The sequence below is a fragment of the Nansenia antarctica genome (genome assembly GCF_963989245.1).
Source record: "Nansenia antarctica genome assembly, contig: SCAFFOLD_440, whole genome shotgun sequence".
NCBI classification, from domain to species: Eukaryota; Metazoa; Chordata; class Actinopteri; order Argentiniformes; family Microstomatidae; genus Nansenia; species Nansenia antarctica.
The window spans coordinates 10001-31449 of NW_027662666.1; the positions used below are offsets into that span (position 1 = coordinate 10001).

Consider the following 21449-nt stretch of genomic DNA (forward strand, 5'->3'; position numbering starts at 1 on the left):
GCATTAGCCTGCCTTCACCCTGGTGACTGGAACCAGAGGGAATGATGTATCCCCAGGAGGATAGCATTAGCATTAGCGTTAGCAGGCCTACACCTTCAGCTCATTATATGATGTGTCGGCAGCTGGTGAAAGGGGGAACTCGGAAGTCGGCAACCAATCCAAACGTTCAGACTTTTATTCCGAAAAATGTCACTGGCTAGTTGTGCTAGTCCGCGGTTTGAGGTTGTGTTCTCCAAGAAGTTGGCTTGCAAGCTAGTCTTGTTTTGTGAGCCTGCTAACAATGTAAAGTAGTGTTATAGTTAATTAGGTAGCAGTGGGGATTACTTACCGAATCCATTGCGTTGCAATGTTTTGGCTTGACTAGCGAGTGTGTCATCGCCTTTCAACAACGTTGACATTTATTTACATTTTTTTCAGCATAATAGTCTGAACATTTGGTCGGTTGCCGACTTGTTCACGCTTACACCAGCTGTCACATATACACTAGAACAGGCTGACAACTCTTCACACACATACACAGTGAGTGTGTATATACAGTATATATATATACACACTCACTTAACACTTTGTTAGGAACACCTGTACGCCTTCTCCCGTTCTACCACATCCCAAAGGTGTGGGGAATGTTTTCATGGCACACTTTGGTCTGTTAATACCAAATCAATCATGGCTTGAATGCCACAGCCTATTTGAGTGCTGTTACTGACCATGTGCATCCCTTCATGGCCACAATGGACCCATCTTCTAATGGCTACTTCCAGCATGATAATGCACCGTGTCACAAAGCAAAAGTCGTCGGGATAGAGGGATAAAAGATAGAGGGAGGAGGGGATAGAGGGATAGAGGAGAGGATAGAGGGAGGAGAGGATAGAGGGATAGAGGAGAGGATAGAGGGATAGAGGAGAGGATAGAGGGATAGAGGAGAGGATAGAGGGATAGAGGAGAGGATAGAGGGATAGAGGAGAGGATAGAGGGATAGAGGAGAGGATAGAGGGATAGAGGAGAGGATAGAGGGAGGAGAGGATAGAGGGATGAGGGGTTAGAGGGAAAGAGGGAGGTAGAGGGACGTTACTCACTGCATTGTTTCTCATCGCTCTCGTCCCCACAGTCGTTGACGCGGTCGCACACCCAGTACTTAGGCTTACACATGCCGTTGTCACACGCAAACTGGTCCTTCTCACACTCTGGAATACACACACACACACACACACACACACACACACAGGGTTACAGAGAGGTGAAGTCATGGTGCAGAGAGGTGAGGTCAGAGGAGGGGTGAGGTGGGGGGAGGCGGGGTGAGGTCAGGGGAGGGGTGAGGAGGGTTGAGGTGGGGTGAGATAGGGTGAGGTGGGGTGAGGCAGGGTGAGGTGAGCTATGAGAGGGGTGAGGTCAGGGAGGGGTGAGGTGAGGTCAGGGGAGGGGTGGCGAGGGGGGAGGAGGCAGGGTGAGGTCAGGGGAGGGGTGACGAGGGGGGAGGAGGCAGGGTGAGGTCAGGGGAGGGGTGATGAGGGTGGAGGAGGCAGGGTGAGGTCAGGGGAGGGGTGAGGTCAGGGGAGGGGTGATGAGGGTGGAGGAGGGGTGAGGTCAGGGGAGGGGTGAGGTTAGGAGGGGTGAGAAGCGGGGAGGCAGGGTAAGGTCAGGGGAGGGGTGAGGTCAGGAAGGGGTGAGGAGGGGGAAAGAGGGGTGAGGGGGGGGGGGGGTGATGAGTGGGGAGGAGGGGTGAGAAGGGGGGAGGCAGGGTGAGAAGGGGTGAGGTGGGGGGAGACTTACTGCACTTCATCTCGTCACTCATGTCCCCACAGTCGTTCCAGCCGTCACACTGCAGGTCCTTCTTAATGCAGATCCCCGACGCACACGCAAACATGTTAGGACACGCTAGGACAGAGAGACACACGCAAACATGTTAGGACACGCTAGGACACAGAGATGCAAACATGTTAGGACACGCTAGGACACAGAGACACAAACATGTTAGGACACGCTAGGACACAGAGACGCAAACATGTTAGGACACGCTAGGACACAGAGACGCAAACATGTTAGGACACGCTAGGACAGAGAGACACAAACATGTTACGTCACGCTAGGACACAGAGACACACGCAAACATGTTAGGACACCAAAAGCCTGTCTTTTTGTGTCTTGTTATTATTTGTTGTACACTTGTTATTTGTTCCTTGTTTACTCATTTCTTTTAACCTGCTATTACTTTTGCTCTTTAATGATGTTTTTATAGCCTATGTAAAGCACTTTGTGACTGCAGGTCTGTGATAAGTGCTATATAAATAAACTTTACTTACTTACACAGAAACACTCGCAAACAGAGGGGGAGGACAGAGAGAGAGAGAGAGAGGTGAAGAGAGAAAGAGAGAGAGAGAGGGATGGATGGAGAGAGAGAGAGAGATGTCAATGGAGAGAGAGAGAGAGAGAGAGAGAGCCATTAGGAGACGTGGAGGAAGAGAAGGATTGCGAGGCGGAGGGAGGGAGAGAGGGATTGAGAGCGGAGGAGGGTGACAGAGGGAGTATGAGGTAATGACAGCGTGTATTCAGTCCATCCGTCAGGCAGCCGGCCCGGCCTCCCTATTGATCAGTGTAATTATAAATCCATTACTGACACCGGGACCGCGACAGGAGAGAGGGCGCACGACTGGGTGTGTGTGTCTAGGTGTGTGTAGGTGTGTGTAGGTGTGTGTGTGTGTAGGTGTGTGTGTGTGTGAGTGTGAGTGGGTGTGTGTGTGTGTGTGGGTTGGGGGTGTGTGTGTAGGTGTGTGTGTGTGTAGGTGTGTGTGTGTGTGTGTGTGTGTGTGTGTAGGCGTGTGTGTGTGTGTGAGTGTGTGTGTGAGTGTGTGTGTGTGTGTGTGTGAGAAAGAGAGAGAGTGTGTGTGTGTGTGTGTGTGCGCACGCATTTACGTATGTGTGTGTGTGTGTGTGTGTGTGTGTGTGTGTGTGTGTGTGAATGTGTGTGTGTGTGTGTGAATGTGTGTGTGTGAATGTGTGTGTGTGAATGTGTGTGTGTGAATGTGTGTGTGTGAATGTGTGTGTGTGTGTGTGTGTGCACTTGCGCACTTGCGTGTGTGTGCTCGCATTTACGTGCGTGTGTGTGTGTGTGTGTGTGTGTGTGTGTGTGTGTGTGTGTGTGTGTGTGTGTGTGTCATTGCTGGGGCAATATTATTATTATTATTATTATTATATATACATATATAGCTCTGGAAATATTTAAGAGATCACTGCAAGATTATCAGTTTCCCTGGTTTTACTACGTATAGGTAGGCCTATGTGTTTGAATACAAAAAACATTTTTGTGATTGTCTACTGATTTCTCCCAAATAAAAAGATTGTCATTTAGAGCATTTCGTTTTTTTCTTTTCAGTTTGTAAAGCGTCTTTGAGTGTCTAGAAACGCGCTATATAAGTCTAATCAGTGGCGGGCGGTGCATTTCACACCTAGGCCTTCAGTGATGTCCTACCTGAATTATTCCACCTCTTAATACCATCATTATGACACGCCATGGCTCTAGAAACTATATATTTAGACAGAAACGCAGTATAACCGGGCGTTGCCATTGTTATTATAGCGGCACCTAGTCTGGGTGTATTCAATTCATTGCATGAAAACGAAAGCGTCAGTTATTTCCCGAACTTTGCGGTCTGTCGATCTCGATAGGAGAACCGTATCGAGGTTCCATTTAAGGCCGGTTATCTTCCTCGTGTTCATACGGTCACGGGGGTGTGTCGTTTTCCATGGTAGCAGCCCGGGAAGTGGTTAAAAGATCGCATTGAAGCCCCACTTATTACTCACACAGCTGAGCCAGTGCACCGCCAGTGCACCGCACCACACCACACACTCTATCAAGGACCCCAATTGAAATAAGCCAGTGGCTTTCTTGGGTTTTTATCCTGTTAGTTGACCTTGTATGTAATATGTACTTTCATGTACCTACTTCTGCACATCTTCTAATAAAGTTCTCAATCAATCAATCTATCTACGAACCCCAGGGTCGCTCCGTATGTCTACATCTCTTGCAGAAAACATTAAATGCTTTGTACTCACCAAAACAACTGATTATTTGAACACAAAATCCATCCTCCTTTCTTTCCTCAACAATGACTCTGTTGTACAGTTGATCAGTTCCACCAATAAGTCCTTTTACATGGATAGCGTCGCTAACGTCGGGGTTCGGCTTGTAGAACAACAGCTTCCATCTACACAAATTAGCTAGATCAAGTTCAGTGTGTTAGCTCCGCCTCCCAATAGTTTGTATCCAATCAAAAGACGTGCAGGTGCTGATCAGGTGCTCCGCCATCCAGAAAGCCCCTTCGTCGGATTTGCTTGGATTTGCTCGCCAACTCGAGATCTGACCACGGTACGCCACAGCTCTTTTCTCGCTCACTTTAAATTACAATCTGTACTCGCGCCACTGTTGAATCTGCAGGCGGGCAGATTTCTTGGTACCCTGGCAACACATTATGGCTGAATTTGATTGGATAAAAGCTAAAGGCCAGCCCTCCAAATGTCTGGAAGCAGCGCAACCAAGAGGAAAGCTATGAAATGAAGAGAATAGACTACGGGAATAATTTAATACATATTTGTAGAAAAAATATATAAAAATTAAATGTATATTCTGATGATGTTTAGGCCAGCAGAGAAGGCCTTGCTGGCCCTGACGGCACACCACTGAGTCTAATGTATTATTATTATTATTATTATTATTATTATTATTATTAAAATGACAACTCAACTCGGCAAAATAACCAAAGAAGATGCAGTGTTCTCAGACCTTGAACACTGCAAAGAAAACAAGTTCATATTCAACATTATAACACAACAATACTAAATGTTTTTAACTCAGGAACAGTTCGGAAATCGATATCGACTCCTAAACTCCTCTGCTGGACGTCCATTGTTGTGTTGAATAGAGCGGAGACGAGGTTTGAGGCTGAACGGAACGTTCGCCTGTGTCACCTCGGTAACCACGGCAACGGCGGATATATCTTAGCCGGGCTGCTTTCCTCTCTCTCCTCCTTCTCTCTCCTCCTTCTGTCTCCTCCTTGTCTCCTCCTTCTGTCTCCCTTCTCTCTTCCTCTCCTCCTTCTCTCCCCCCCTTCTCTCTCCCCATTCTCTCTTTCTCTCCTCCTTCTCTCTCCTCCTTCTGTCTCCCTTCTCTCTTCCTTCTCTCTTCTCCTTCTCTCGCCTCCTTCTCTCCCCTCCTTCTCTCTCCTCCTTATCTCCTCCTTCTCTCCTCTCCTTCTCTCCCCTCCTTCTCTCCCCTCCTTCTCTCTCCTCCTTCTCTCTCCTCCTTCTCTCTCCTCCTTCTCTCTCCTCCTTCTCTCTCCCTTCTCTCCTCCTTCTCTCGCCTCCTTCTCTCTCCTCCTTCTCTCTCCTCCTTATCTCCTCCTTCTCTCCCCTCCTTCTCTTCCCTCCTTCTCTCTCCTCCTTCTCTCTCCTCCTTCTCTCTCCTCCTTCTCTCTCCCTTCTCTCCTCCTTCTCTCTCTCCCTTCTCTCTCCTTCTCTCTCCTTCTCTCTCCTTCTCTCTCCTTCTCTCTCCTTCTCTATCCTTCTCTCTCCTCCTTCTCTCTCCTTCTTCTCCCCCCCTTCTCTCTCCTCCCTCTCTACTCCCTCTCTCCTCCTCCTCCTCTCCCCGGGTAATTGCTTCTGAGTGATCCGACGCTACCCTGATGATGTCGAACGGAGACGCTTTATCTGGTCCTAACACATTGCTGCCTACCTCCCTCCAGACACACGCCTGTAGAGTAGATCTGAGAGGACTGGATAGGTCTAAACCCCACCGCAGGAGAGCGAGATGACGCCATCCACATACTATTAAACTCAGTGACTTTATTCTGTGACTTTGTTCCACAGACAAATGTGTATATTACATTACGAAGCTTCAATTTGATAGCGTTAGCATTTTATGTGTTGTTGCTAGGTAAAGACCCTAGCGTTAGCATTTTAAGTGTTGTTGCTAGGTAAAGACTATAGTGTTAGTATTTTAAGTGTTGTTGCTAGGTGAAGGCCGCATAGAACACTGGGGCCACTCACGGTTGCTAGGGTCGTAGGCGTTGTACTGAACCAGGAAGCCCTTGTCTGTGAAGGACTCGTCAGAGTGGAACATCACGTCCAGAGAGTTGGTCTGGCTGGTCAGGGCCAGGGAGGACATCTCACCACAGTACCTGAGACACACACAAACACACACACACACACACACACACACACACACACACACACACACACACACACACACACACACACACGTCAGGGACAGAGAGTTGGTCTTGCTGGTCAGGGCTAGGGAGGACATCCCCCCACAGTCCCTGAGACAGACAGACAGAAACACACACACACACACACACACACACACACACACTCAGACCCACACTCAGACCCACACTCAGACACACACACACACACACACACACACACACACACACACACACACACTAGGGATGGACGGTTTTTCGGTTATACCGAAAACCGGGGTTTATAAAAATAGAAACGTTTTTTTATCAAAACCGTCTGAAACCGGATTTATTTATTTTTATTTTTTATTTTTTTATTTTTTACATTTTATCAAAATATCATAGATTGCTATATAATACATGCCTAGAGTGTGTACAAGAGTGTGTGGTTGAAGATGCTATAAAAGTGATTTTGTAAACACTATAACTTTGTTATAACTTGTCAAATAAATGACATGTATAAAAAGACGGGTCACGTGACAGCTTCTCTTCAGAGCAGAGAGTGAGGAGAAAAAAAACAATGGCTAGCGTGAATGAGCGCGAACGTTTTCTATTCTATTGTATATTCTATGTTGTTCAAAGAATAAAACTGGAACATGTCACATGTTTGTCGTGTGTGAAAATAACAATGATACAGTCTGAATCTGCCGCGCAATGAGTGAGAGGTTTGGTCAGTTGTGAAGAATAACTGAAGATTAATATCTAATTGGGATTATATTTAAGGGTAACGAATCACTCTATGGGAAAGATAGTTGCCTTCAGTTATTGGTAGATAGGAAAGGTTTTTTACAATTACTCGCTTACATTTAATAAGATCATTTTCGCTGCTCTCTGTAAAGCGCATTGGGTCACTTTTGTGAGAAATGCGCTATAGAAATAAAATGTGATTTGATATCAATCAATCAAACTTTATTTATGTTCTATAGCACAAATCATGCATTGAATGTAACTCCAAGTGCAGTATTTACTAAACCACAATATAATAAAACAAGAGCTATACGGATCAAGAGTGTTTGTGCACAGCGCCACTGTGTGAAGGCGCTACTGAAAGTGATGACAGAACGCATGTCTCAGAAGATACGCGGTCACTTAGTGACGCAAAGGTAGTTCTGTATTTATCTCTATCTGTATTAGTACATTTATTTTGAAAGCTCTATTTTGACAGCTCTACCATGGGCACTTTTATTTTGATGGGGCATTCTTTGTTGATTGACTTACGACAGTTCAGGACGAGTCAGTCTCGCGGCATGTGGTTTTTATGAAAAGCTTTAAGTATGTTCACTGCATAATTCTAAGTCTAATATTTCTGTGATTATTGAGCAGTATTCAAATATTTAAATACATTGAGCAGCAGATGAAACTTTGTCTAAGAACCAAGATATTGAGAAAGCAGTTCATTCAATGAAGACGCTGTTCCAAGAGATGATCTTCCGTGCAGGCGTGCACCCTGGATCAGAGGAGCTGGTGTGTTAAGTGTTCATGTGTTTTCATGTATGGTGTAGCTTACAAAAGTCTGCCTTTCCACTTATATTTGTGAAACTAAGTAGCCTAAATGTGTTGCGACTGTGCTTACGGTGTTTTAATGGTGTTTGACATGAGTGTATTGTAGCAGTAGGGCTCAATTATTTGAAATTGGCGATCTTTTTTTGTATATTTTTTTATTTTTTATTTTCGGTTAACCGGAAAACCCCGGTTTTAGTCTTTGACGGTTTTTCGGTTTCAATAATTGGAAACCGTCCATCCCTAACACACACAGACACACACACACACACACACACACACACACACACACACAGACACAGACACAGACACAGACACAGACACAGACACAGACACACAGACACACAGACAGACCCACACACTCTCTCTCTCTCTCTCTCTCTCTCTCTCTCTCTCTCTCTCTCTCTCTCTCTCTCTCTCTCTCTCTTACTTCCTGTCCATGACCTCCACGTAGTCCTTGTGACAGACTCTGACGTCCACGCCCGGCTCCTTCATACGGAACATGGTGAACTTCACACGCACCTTCTTCCCTGCTGGCACCTGGGGGGAGGGGAGGGGAGGGGGAAGAGGGAGGGTCAATATGGGCATAGCACCTATCAACTATACCCTAGCTCCTATTCCCTAACTACCATCCCCAAGCTCCTACACCCTTGCCCTCATCCCCTAGCTCCTACCCCCTATTCCCTAACTACTACCCCCTATTCCCTAGCTCCTTGCCCTTAACTCCTATCCCCTAATCCCTAGATCCTACCCCCTAGCTCCTATCCCCTAGCTCCTAATCCCTAGACACTCCTGCACATGTGAAAAGACAGAGAAGATCAGATGTTTGACAGCATGGTTATTGTTTTTTTTTTGGGGGGGGCATGTTAGTGTGGGTGGTGTAGCAGAGAGCAGCTGGCAGTCCAGACGCTAGTCCAATGGAACAACAGATCCAGATCTCTCTCTCTCTCTCTCTCTCTCTCTCTCTCTCTCTCTCTCTCTCTCTCTCTCTCTCTCTCTCTCTCTCTCTCTCTCTCTCTCTCTCTCTCTCTCTCTCTCTCTCTCTCTCTCTCTCTCTCTCTCTCTCTCTCTCTCTCTCTCTCTCTCTCTCTCTACGGCATGGCAACTGCTCCACCTGCTGTCGTGACAGGCTAGGTGGAGGCTGGCGGAGTTAGGACTACCTCCCCTCCTCCTCCTCCTACAGACTGCTGCTATACTGCAGTGTGTGTGTCTGTTCTGCGGTGTGTGTGTGTTTGTGTGTCTGTTCTGAGGTGTGTGTGTTCTGCGGTGTGTGTGTGTGTGTGTGTGTGTCTGTTCTGCGGTGTGTGTGTGTGTGTGTGTGTGAGTGTGTTCTGCGGTGTATGTGTGTGTGTGTGTGTGTGTGAGACAGATGAAGATGGAGCAGGTACTGAACAGGCTGGCTGCTACTGTGCACACTCAGCACTCCTGCTGGGCCACACTGACAAGGTCTGGGGGTGGTGTGTGTGTGTGTCTGTTCTGAGTTGTGTGTGTGTGTTCTGAGGTGCGTGTGTGTGTGTGTGTGTGTGTGTGTTCTGAGGTGCGTGTGTGTGTGGATGTGTGTATGTGTGCGTGTGTGTGTGTGTGTGTATGGTGTGTGTGGTGGGGGGGGGGGGTACCTTGATGGTCCACTTGCAGTCCAGGGCGGGGGGGTAGAAGCTGGGGAAGTGGGGGGAGCTGAACTCCCCTGCCCCATCAGTCAGGACGCCTCCACACGTCTTAGCTGCAAACACAACAGCAGTCAGCACAGCCTGGGCGTAGCACGCATGCTAACATCTATGTGTCAGCATTCAGCCTGGGTGTAGCACGTATGCTAACGTATATCTGTCAGGACATTGAGCCTGGGTGTAGCATACATGCTAACGTCTATGTGTCAGCCCACAGCCTGGACGTAGCACGCATGCTAACGTCTATCTGTCAGCACACAGCCTGGGTGTAGCACGTATGCTAACGTATATCTGTCAGGACATTGAGCCTGGGTGTAGCATACATGCTAACGTCTATGTGTCAATACACAGCCTGGGTGTAGCATGCATGCTAACATGTGGCTAACTGTCAGCAGAGAGCATGAAAATGAACAATTACAGTTCTTTGTAGGGATGTCCCGATCCCATTTTTTCACTACCGATACCGATACCTGGGCTTCAGGTATCTGCGATACCGATATCAATCCGATATTAGTATTTATTGTTTTACTCCTGAATAATAATAAATACTTCCCCAGTATATAGTCCACAACAACAGTTGGCTATTAAAGACTGCCAGCCTTTATTCAAGCAACAAAAACAGTACTCTGCAGTACTCAGTGACTCAGTTTAAACTGCAGCATTCAGCATTGTAGAAAAAAAATGAGTTACTGTCAGATTTCTAGTTTTAGTGCCTTCATGTTTTTATTCTATTTATCTTCTCTTACAAATGGCAAATCAATTATAGGAGCCTTTTTAAAAGTGTAGCCTGGTGACACCCGCTGGTGAGACCAGAAACCAGTCGCAGAATCGAAGGGGTGTCAACAATATCTGCTTTTCGTTTTTTTCATAACAGGCAACTTGGAAGTTTTAAAGTACCACTCGATATAATATACAGTTTAACGATCACTAAATACTTATAATCTGTGGGTTGGATTCACTGTTGCCAGAGGCTACCGGTAAGTGATACCTGGCTTGTAAACAGTGTAGCAACCCTGTTCATTAATGTTCATTAATGCTTGAGTTCATGTTCATGTTCGCACTGTTACTGTGTTGTGTGCCAATGCACCCCTGTGATTGGTGGAGGTCACGGGGGGGGGCGGGTGCTGTGTGTGTTGTTGAAACTGTTGGGAGAGAGAGAGCTCTGGTGAACTAAGAAAGTTGTGTATGAGATAGTTTACAATTAAACGCACAGATTACATGAGAGAAGCTATCTGTCATTATTTCAACCACTGTCCAGTGGGGATGTTACAATACTTTCGTTTTAGAACGAAACGTTAGCCGCTAGCTGTTAGCAGCGTTTTTAGCAGTCACCATTCTTGAGCAAAACATTGATACAAACAAACATTCAAATACTCGTGTCGTCTTGAATTTCTTTCCGATTTCAATGTATGACGCATCATTTGAAAGCTTACCATCTGTAGTTTCAGACTATGTAAACAAACGAAAAATTACGTAAGCAAATGGTTTATGATTTCACCAGCTAGCATCATGACATTGTCAGACTCATTACACACAGGTAGCTACTAGCCAACTCTCATGCCCGTGACCACTGACTACTACTGTTGTCATCACGTGAGTGACACGCCGGATCGCGAGCCCCAGATCGCTGCCTATTTTTTTCTGGTGCAATCTGCGATCCAGCATTCAGGACCGATATCGCGGCGATATGCGATATCAATATCGGATCGGGACATCCCTAGTTCTTTGCGTAGAGCTTTCTGGTTGATTGGTATCATCAGGATCAACACTCACACAAGTGTGTGTGTGTGTGTGTATGTGGTGTGTATATGAGTGTGTGTGTGTGTCTGTGTGTGTGTGCGTGTGTCTAGGTGTGTGTTACCATGGTTACCTGTGGTTATGGGGATGGTGGAGGTGTGTGTTACCATGGTTACCTGTGGTTATGGGGATGGTGGAGGTGTGTGTGTGTGTGTTACCATGGTTACCTGTGGTGATCGGGATGGGGGATGGTGGAGGTGTGTGTGTCTGTATGTGTTACCATGGTTACCTGTGGTGATGGGGATGGTGGAGTACTCGGCCTTGAACCCGGGCCTCTGGGTGGAGCTGTCTGTGATCAGGTTGATCAGCATGATGTTGCTGGACGACACCACCTGCAGGGGGTTGCTAGGCGGCCGCTGGCCACACTTCCTGTGTGGGAGGAGTCACAGGCAGGATATGGTTGCGTTAGACAACGGGCACATAAAGAAAGGTTATGGAGACATGAGACAATTTCATTTAATTCGCTGAGGGGTGTGTGTGTGTGTGTGTGTGTGTGTGTGTGTGTATGTGTGTGTGTGTGTGTGTGTGTGTGTGTGTGTGTGCTGCGAGCGTGCGTGCGCGTCTGTGTGTGTGAGAGTGTTGGCTTGAGTGTGTGAGAGTGTTTTCTTGTGTGAGTGTGTGCGTGCGTGCGTGCGCCTGCGTCTGTGTGTGAGAGTGTTCGCTTGCTTGTGTGTGTGTGTGTGTGTGTGTGTGTGTGTGCGTGTGTGTGTGTGTGTGTGTGTGTGTGTGTGTTTTGGCGTGTGTGTACAGCACATTAACTGCTGTAACAGTATGAGACAGCAGCTCTGTGTGTGTGAGGAGTTGCTCATCTGAGGAACTCTGAGAAACAGGTTGAGGAGCAGCAGACAAAAGGCTGTTAGACGAGCCTGCAGCTGAACACTCAACAGCCCTCCACTTCAATGCACACAACCTTAGAGTATGGATCAATAGACCTCACACACACACACACACAGACACGCACACACATTCCATCACACTCCCACACGCACACACCAAAAGACAGACACACACGCCAACAATCTCTCACACTCAGACACGCACACACAGACAGACACACACACCAAAAGACAGACACACACACACACACGCGCACACACACGCACACGCACACATGCACACACGCAGGCACACACACAGACAGACAATTCTCTCACACACACACACACACACACACACACACACACATTCCATCACACTCACACACACACACACACACACAAAAAGACAGACACACACATACACAGAAGCCAACACTCACTCACTCACACACACCCAAAGACACACACACACACACACACACACACACACACACACACACACACACACACACACACACCTTGAGAGGGCAGGGAGGTGTGAATGACAGTGTCAGTGGAGCAGTCGTACATCTCTCCCTCTGTCATACCTCCACCATGACACATTCCTTTACAGTTTAGTTTTCCTACTACACGCATGATTCCCTCTAAACCAACATATGGAACTGGTCAATATCAACCTGTTATGTCAGCTAAAAAAAGACTGGTTCTGATTAAATAAAGATTTCATGGTTAAAACAAAAAAATCTATAATTGCACAAGGGGTTCACATACTTTCAAGCAGCACTGTATATGATATGAAGGTATTATATGAAGGTATTATAGTCATAGGTATTATGTTATGGTATTATAGCAGTGTCACCTTGGCTGAGGATGACAGAGTCGGAGTCAGAGCACTGTGTCACGCGTCGCCTAGCAACCCTGTATTTGTTTGTGGTGAGAGCTTGAAAAGGCCTGCAGCCACCTTCTGATTGGTCAACTATCATAATGTTAAAAGGCCTTAAAGGTTCGCTAGAAATGACTAATAAGGGGGCGGCGCTTGGTGGCGTAGCACAAAAAGGCATCAGACATGTAATCTCAGGGTCCCCGGTTCGATTGCGGCCGTCGACATTATCCTGCATGTCATCCCTCCTCTCACTCTCACCCATCCTTCCTGTCATCTCTCCTCTCTCTCTCTCTCTCTCTCTCTCTCTCTCTCACCCATCCTTCCTGTCAATCTCTACTGTCTCTATCCTCCTCTCTCTCTCTCTCACCCATCCTTCCTGTCAATCTCTACTGTCTCTATCCTCCTCTCTCTCACCCATCCTTCCTGTCAATCTCCACTAGTCTCTCTCTCACCCATCCTTCCTGTCATCTCTCCTCTCTCTCTCTCTCTCTCACCCATCCTTCCTGTCCATCTCTACTGTCTCTATCCTCCTCTCTCTCTCTCTCACCCATCCTTCCTGTCCATCTCTTCTGTCTCTATCCTCCTCTCTCTCACCCATCCTTCCTGTCCATCTCTTCTGTCTCTATCCTCCTCTCTCTCTCTCTCACCCATCCTTCCTGTCCATCTCTTCTGTCTCTATCCTCCTCTCTCTCTCTCTCTCTCTCTCTCTCTCACCCATCCTTCCTGTCCAAAACTCTCTCTCTCTCTCTCTCTCACACACACACACACACACATCCTTCATGTCAAATCTCTACTAGTCTCTATCCTCCTCTCTGAGAAATTCCCTAAAAACATAATAAAAAGAAAATGATTATTCGACCGCTAACTGACGACGACAACGACGACTCACTCTGTGATGGCCTGCGACTCGTCGGGGCTGAGGGAGTCGTAGATGGAGACGAAGTCGTTGGAGCAGTCGTCCTCCACGTGGAAGCTGGAGAAGCGCAGGGAGATGGCCGTCTTGGCGTCCGCCCGGATCTGCCACTGGCAGCGGGTGCTGGGGGGGTAGCGGTGGGGGAACCCCGGGGACTCGAAGCTCTGGGACACGTCTGTGGCCTCCAGCCGGAAGAAACACTCCTCTGGAAGGCACACGAGCGTACACAGAGAGGCAGAGAGACAGACAGACAGAGAGACAGACAGACAGACAGACAGAGAGAGAGAGAGAGAGAGAGAGAGAGAGAGAGAGAGAGACAGAGAGACAGAGACAGAGAGACAGGCAGACAGGCAGGCAGACAGACAGACAGAGAGAGACAGAGAGAGAGAGACAGAGAGAGAGAGAGAGACAGAGAGACAGAGAGACAGGCAGACGGGCATGCAGGCAGGCAGGCAGGCAGGCAGACAGGCAGGCAGGCACGCACACACACACACACAAATCAACATTAAAGATGGTAAGGAGGCTACCCATATACTGTTCATCATGTGTTGATGCATGGTATGCTGCCATAATGAGGGAGGAGGGGGGAGGCGGGGGTTACTCACTCGCTCTGGGGTTCCTGGCCATCCGAGGGTCTGTCACTGTAGGAGAGAAAGATGGAGGGAGAGAGAGAGAGAGAGAGAGAAAGAGAGAGAGAGATAAGAGTCACTAATCTGTGAGCTGTTCCAGATTGAGGCCTGGTCCTGAGGTGTCAGGGTAGTAGGCTGTTCCATGGCCCTGCTAAGATGGCAGCCAACTGTCTGTACCGTCCCTCCCCCCACCCCCCTCCCTTTCCCTCCCCCTGTAGGATAGGAAAGGGGATGGAGGGGGCGGGGGGGTTGTGGGGGGGGGGGGGGGCTGAGGACTGGGACAGAAAATATGTTTCTGGTCGCCACCAAAAATAAACGGATTTAAGCTCTACTAGTATTTATTAAAGGAGAGTGGGCGGTCTATGGTCTGGGGCTACCAGCCAGCGGTGGTGGAGGGGGGGGGGGCTGGGGCGGTGGTGGGGGGTCTGGGGGGGGGGGGGGGTGGAGGGTCTGGGGGGGTGGTGGGGGGTCTGGGGGGCTACTGTAACAGCATTAGAGGACCTAAACTGCATGAAATGATGAATCGTCCCATCTCAGCTCCCATACAACAGAAGCCTGCGGTGCTTCAGGCCCAGGCCGAGGTGGCGAGGCCGTTCCCTCTCAGAGATGAATCTGGAACATCTCAGCTAACCCACTTACATTTCATAACAGGACGTTGTCTTATTAAAGCATGAAATGGCACTTCAATACCACTAGAACACCAATTCAACACCACTATAACACCACCAGTACTATTGTATGTTTTTATACTGTCTTTTTTAACTTAAGTGCTGCTTTTCTTGGCCAGGGTTCATTTGAAAAAGAGACTGTCTCAATATGACTACCCTGGTTAAATAAAGGATAACAAATACAAAATAAAATGTATATAATTACCAGTACACAATGTGACACAGTGGAAGGACGTTTGTGGCAGACAACCCCCAGACTCTACCCTCTCTGCTATACTGGGGAGGTGGAGGGGGGTGTGGGGGTATATTAAAGGGGCGGGAGGGTATATTAAAGGGGGGGGTGGGGGTATAGTGGGGAGGTGGAGGGCGGTGGGGGGGTATATTAAAGGGGTTGTATGGGGGTATATTGGGGGGGGTGGGGGTATATTAAAGGGGGGGGTGGGGGTATAGTGGGGAGGTGGAGGGTGGTGGGGGGGTATATTGAAGGGTGGTGTGGGGGTATATTGGGGGGGTGTGGGGGTATATTGGGGGGGTGTGGGGGTATATTGGGGGGGTAATACTGACGTGAGGCGGTGACCTCGCTGATGCGTAGCTCCTGGCGGGTGCGTTTGCCCTGCTCCCTGATGCCCTGCCACAGCAGCTCCATGACGCGCTCCTCGGAAAACTCCGGAAGGACCTCCAGGTCGTCCGCCGGGATGTCAAACTGAGACCAGTGGTAGGCCAGGACACCCTCACTGGGAGAGGAGGGGAGGAGGGAGGGAGGGAGGGAGAGGGGGGGAGGGGGGGAGGAGGGAGAGAGGAGGAGAGGGAGGCGAGAGAGAGAGAAGGAGAGGGAGGGAGGGAGGGAGGGGGGAGGGAGAGGGAGGGGAGAGAGAGAGAAGGAGAGGGAGAGGGAGAGAAGGAGAGGGAGAGGAAGAGAGAGAGACGGGGGCAAGAGAGAGGAGGAGGGGAGAAAGGAGGGGGGAGAGAGAGGGAGGGGGGAGTGAGAGGGAGAGAGGGAGAGAGGGAAGAAAAAGAGAGGGAGAGGAGAGAGAGAGAGAAGGAGAGGGAGAAAGAGAGAGAGAAAGAGAGAGAGGGAGAGAAAGTCACGACAATGTGAGGCTGGTGCAGTTTGGTGCAGGGTCCTGAGGTATGTTGGTGTTTACGATCGAAGGAGAAACGAAGGGTCAAAGGTCGGCGCTTCTGACACCACCTCGTTCAGTTACCGTGATGATACCCCCACGTCCCCAAACTAGGCACCGCGACGACCAGGGGAGGCTGCTGGAGAGGGAAATGGGAGGACACCATGTTCCTCAGCCCCGTCCTCCGATTTCTACCTCCGCCAGCCTCCCCAGCCTGTTCATCATCATATGGAACAGTGTGTGAAGAAGAAGAAGAAGGACTGAAGTGACTGAAGAAGAAGAAGAAGGAACTCAACCTCCCAGCATGCATTGCGTCCCTACCTGAAGGCGGTGACTACGGACTTGGTGTAGTACTTGGAGAGGAACTCATCTTTCTTGTAGTTTATCGCCAGCTGAAAGAGACACAGTCACATGACAGGTATTAGCCAACCAGAGACACACAGTCACATGACAGGTGTTAGCCAATAGAGACACAGTCACATGACAGGTGCTAGCCAATCAGAGAGACACAGGCAGAGTGAACAACCACACCATACAGTCACATGATTCAGAATGTATTAGCCAATCAGAGAGCCTGTTTATATGCCTGAAGACAAGTGTGCATGTTCCCAGTCTATCTACATACCTCGCATACCACACACTACAACCACACATCAATCACACTGCGCGCGCGCACACACACACACACACACACACACACACCGTTCACACTGCACACACACAATGCATACCACACATCAATCACACTGCGAGCACACACACACACACACACACACACACACACAATGCATAGCATGCATCACAACCACACACCATTCACACTGCGCAACCACACACACACACACACACACACACACATACATACTGTACACACACAAGCACACACACATAATGCATAGCACACTTCACAAGCACACACACACAAGCACACACACATAATGCATAGCACACTTCACAACCACACACACACCACACACACCACACACACACACAGCAGTGGGGTGCTTGCAGCTCCAGACAGCAGCAGACTGTGTTCCTACAGCAGTCTGGCTGCTGCTGCTAATCGTTGCTAGCAGGGCCTGGAGGCTAACATCACACAGCGCTAACTGAAGGCTAACATCACACAGCGCTAACTGAAGGCTAACATCACAGAGCACTAACTGAAGGCTAACATCACACAGCGCTAACAGAAGGCTAACATCACACAGCGCTAACTGAAGGCTAACATCACACAGCACTAACGCTAGCTTGGGAATTAAATAACATCCTTCTGAGGAAACTGTTGTCGCTATGGAGACGGGTGTAGGCTGTCCAGGGGAGGGGCAGGGGGAGAGGGGGAGAGGGAGGGAGGCTACTGAAAGTTGTTCATCCATCATCTCCCAAAAGCTAATTTAAAGAGCCACTCCACCTCCTCCTCCTCCTCCTCCTCCTCCTCCTGCCCTCCTCCTGCCCTCCTCCACCCCCTCCATCCCTCCACCCCCTTCCCTCCACCTCCACCCTCCCCTCCACCCCTCCACCTCCCCCCCCTCCACCCCTCACCTCCCCTCCAACCCTCCACCCCCCCCCCCCTCCACCTCCTCCACCCCTCACCTCCTCCTCACCCCCTCCACCTCCGCCCCCCCCTCCTCACCAGCTCCTCCAGGTCATCAGCCAGCTGGTTGAACTCAGAGCTGCGGGGGTCCTCCAGGGCCTGGCTGTACCCCAGGTTGTCCAGCTTCATGTGCCCGCTGAACACCATCTGAGCTGGGACACGCTTCTCACTGAGGGTGGCCTCCGCCTCACGGTCCTTGACTGGAGGGGGGAGGGGGAGGGGGAGGGAGGGATGGTGGGGATGGAGGGGGAGAGGGATGGTGGGGGAGGGAGAGGGATGGTGGGGGGGGGAGAGGGGGAGGGAGGGGGTGGAGGGGGGTTGGGTGGAAGGGGGGATGGTGGGGGGAGGGAGGGATGGTGGGGGGATGGAGGGATGGATGGGGGAAGGAAGGGATGGGGTTGGTGGGGGGGAGATGGAGGGATGGTGGGGGGAGAGGGGGAGGGAGGGATGATGGGATGGTGGGATGGTGGGGGGGTGGGTGGAGGGGGAGAGGAGAGAGGGGGAGGGAGGGAGGGAGAGAGAAACATCAGAGCTTGTTAAGGACTTCAACTAATCCGAAAGAGAGCGAGAAAAAGGGGGAAAAAGTGTGTATGTGGGGCGGGGAGAGAGAGAGACACTTTTGTGGACTTTTAAGAGCTCTTGGGTCATCAATAATGAGATTATTATTAATAAATCAACAAAGAGCGTCATACCCAGTACGTATTAAAAGATTAAAAAGAGAGAGAGCGAGAGATAGCGACAGAGAGCGACAGAGAGAGAGAGAGATAGACAGAGAGAGAGAGAGAGAGAGAGAGAGAGAGAGAGATAGAGAGATAGAGAGAGGGATTAAGACACTCTTCACGCTGCGCGTCAGCGATGTTGAGTGAGAGTCAGCCCTTCATCACAGACTAACAGGCAGCCCACAGCTCCATCTGTCTCTCACACACACACACACACACACACACACTCTGGTGGTCCTCTGTGGCTCAGCTGGTGGCAGAGTAGGAGAGCCTCTGATCAGCTCTTCACACCCGGCTGCTCAGTCTGGTCTACTGCAGCTCTCTCCTCTCCTTCTGTCTGTCTCTCCTCTCCTCTCCTTCTCTCTCTCTCTTCTCCTCCTGTCTCTCTCTCCTCTCCTCTCCTCTCCTCTCCTCTCCTCTCCTCTCCTCCTGTCTCTCTTTCCTCTCCTCTCCTCTCCTCTCCTTCTGTCTCTCTTTCCTTTCCTCTCCTCTCCTCTCCTCTCCTCTCCTCTCCTCTCCTCTCCTCTCCTCTCCTCCTCTTTCTTTCCTCTCCGCTCCTCTCCTGTCTTTCTTTCTTTCTCTCCTCTCCTCTCCTCTCCTTCCCTCTCCTCCATAGAGGAGATGAGAGAGAGAGGGAGAAAGAGAGAGAGAGAGTGAGAGAGACACTTTTGTGGACTTTTAAGAGCGTGGTATGGGGTTAGTTTGACTACCGGAACTAAGTTTAGGTGTGTGACAGAGTGACTATTCGGTTGCTAAGTCTGACTTCAAACGTGACTTTTAGCAATTTCCGGGTCCAAACCAGAAATTCCCTGCACCAGAGTACCAGTGTACTACAGAGGTAATGACAGTTCAATCGTTTTTTAGACTCGGATCCATACAACAAGGGACACAGCACTTTCCAGTTTTCCCCATATTGTCAGGGTCTTTGAGCCTCGGAAAAGCGCTATACAAATATAATGAATTATTATTATGACTGAGGCATTTCGAAGAGAGCGCCTCAGCCAACGTTGGACCCAGAAACACGACTAACAACCGAATTGGGAGTACTCACTTAGGGCTTTCACACCGGCAAAGAACCGTGCCAGTTTGCGTTCGCGTTCGGAAACTTCCGAACGTTGGCGCTGTCTGGCGAACGATAAACTGGTATGAACGCGGGCTCGTTCGCCAGACAGCGCCAACGTTCGGAGGTTTCCGAACGCGAACCGGCACGGTTCTTTGCCGGTGTGAAAGCCCTAACAGAGGAACAGCACATATGAGGACAGACAGACAGGCAGACAGACAGGTACTCACAGATGAACAGACAGACCAGGACAGACAGACAGACAGACAGACAAACAGACAGGCAGACAGGCAGGCAGACAGACAGACAGGCAGACAGGCAGGTACTCACAGATGAACAGCCAGACCAGGACAGACAGACAGACAGACAGACAGACAGACAGACAGACAGGTACTCACAGATGAACAGCCAGACTAGGACAGACAGACAGACAGACACAGACAGACAGACAGACAGACAGACAGGCAGGCAGACAGGCAGACAGGCAGACAGACACACAGACAGACAGACAGGCAGGCAGACAGACAGGCAGACAGGTACTCACAGATGAACAGCCAGACCAGCACGGCGGCCACGCCCGCCAGGAGCAGCAGGGCCAGGAGCACGCCCACCACCACGCCCGTCTTCCTCCGCGACGCCATCTTCTCCTTGTTGGACAGGAAGGTCACCTGCTCATGACGTCCGTTACGACCCTGAGGGGAGGGAAGGAGGGGGGGGGGGGGAGGGAGAGAGAGTTGTCATTACTGCAGGCATTTCCCCCAACATTTGGAATAAAGGATTTATCACTCCAATATATACAAACGTATCACTCCAATATATACAAACATATCACTCCAATATATACAATATGTGACAGAAGCTGGTGTTTTGAGGAACCAGTAGCCACAGTCATTTTTCCGTTTTTTACATATTCTGACAGGACCGATTGTAAGCTTTCAAATGATGTGTCATGCATTGAAATCGGACAAAAGCTGAAGAAGATATGCTTATTTGAATGTTGGTACACCTGAAATCACTAAGCAGAGAAAAGGTCCCTCAAAGGTCTGGAGCTTTTCACACTTCTGCACCTCAGCCAGGTAATGGGCGGTAACAACAGCTGGTTAACCCCGCCCCCAACCACTCCCCCACTAGACTGACAGCTGTCAATATCTGTCAGTGGTAGTCAGAGAATAAAAGTGTAAAAAAAAAGTAATTTGCTGATAATAATAATAATAACTTTTATTTGTATAGCACTTTTCCTGCAAACGTTGCAGCTCAAAGTGCTTTAATAATTTAAAGGCAATATTTAAAAGATGGGTTTTTAGTCTTGACTTGAACATATTTGCTGAGGTTGCATCCCTATTGTAAACTGGCAGTGCATTCCACAATTTGGGTGCATAAAATAAGAATGCAGCCTCACCAAATCTCTTCTGTGGTACACAGAGAAAACCAGCGTCAGAAGACCTCAGAGCTCTATTGGGCTGATATGCTAGCAAAAGGTCTTTCAGATATTCTGGTGCTGTGCCAGTGAGAGCTTTATAAACAAGCAGAAGGATCTTGAAATCTATTCTGAGCTTAACAGGAAGCCAGTGTCGAGTCTCTAAAATAGGAGTTATATGATGTCTTGATACAATGATACATGATACAACAGTAGCCTGGGTTAGGATAACCGTTAGGGTTACTCTGTAGCATAAACTGCCGACTTGTTCATTTCTTCAGTGAACAAAATGTCCTGAGCAAATGTCAGCTCGCCTTATAATCTCCACACCCTACTTATCCACACATAACAGCTCAACCATGTTTTGTTGGCTTCAAAACAAACATATGACTCAGTTTGGCACAAAGGTCTCCTATTCAAACTAATTGAAAGT

General features: G+C 49.1%; 1 protein-coding gene across 1 annotated transcript in view; it reads right to left on the bottom strand.

Annotated features, from left to right (window-relative positions):
* Positions 1–20291, bottom strand: part of st14 (ST14 transmembrane serine protease matriptase) — a gene marked incomplete at both ends in the record, with an annotated part of 27958 nt that extends 7667 nt beyond the window's left edge. Inside the window, 12 exons of the mRNA XM_080551178.1 lie at positions 1077–1184; positions 1771–1875; positions 6040–6170; positions 8167–8276; positions 9353–9456; positions 11427–11566; positions 13788–14016; positions 14417–14452; positions 15673–15842; positions 16551–16621; positions 17860–18020; positions 20144–20291. Of these exons, the coding sequence (XP_080407304.1) occupies positions 1077–1184; positions 1771–1875; positions 6040–6170; positions 8167–8276; positions 9353–9456; positions 11427–11566; positions 13788–14016; positions 14417–14452; positions 15673–15842; positions 16551–16621; positions 17860–18020; positions 20144–20291 (1513 nt within the window). The remainder of the gene's footprint in view (positions 1–1076; positions 1185–1770; positions 1876–6039; positions 6171–8166; positions 8277–9352; positions 9457–11426; positions 11567–13787; positions 14017–14416; positions 14453–15672; positions 15843–16550; positions 16622–17859; positions 18021–20143) is intronic.
* Positions 20292–21449: the final 1158 nt, after the last annotated feature.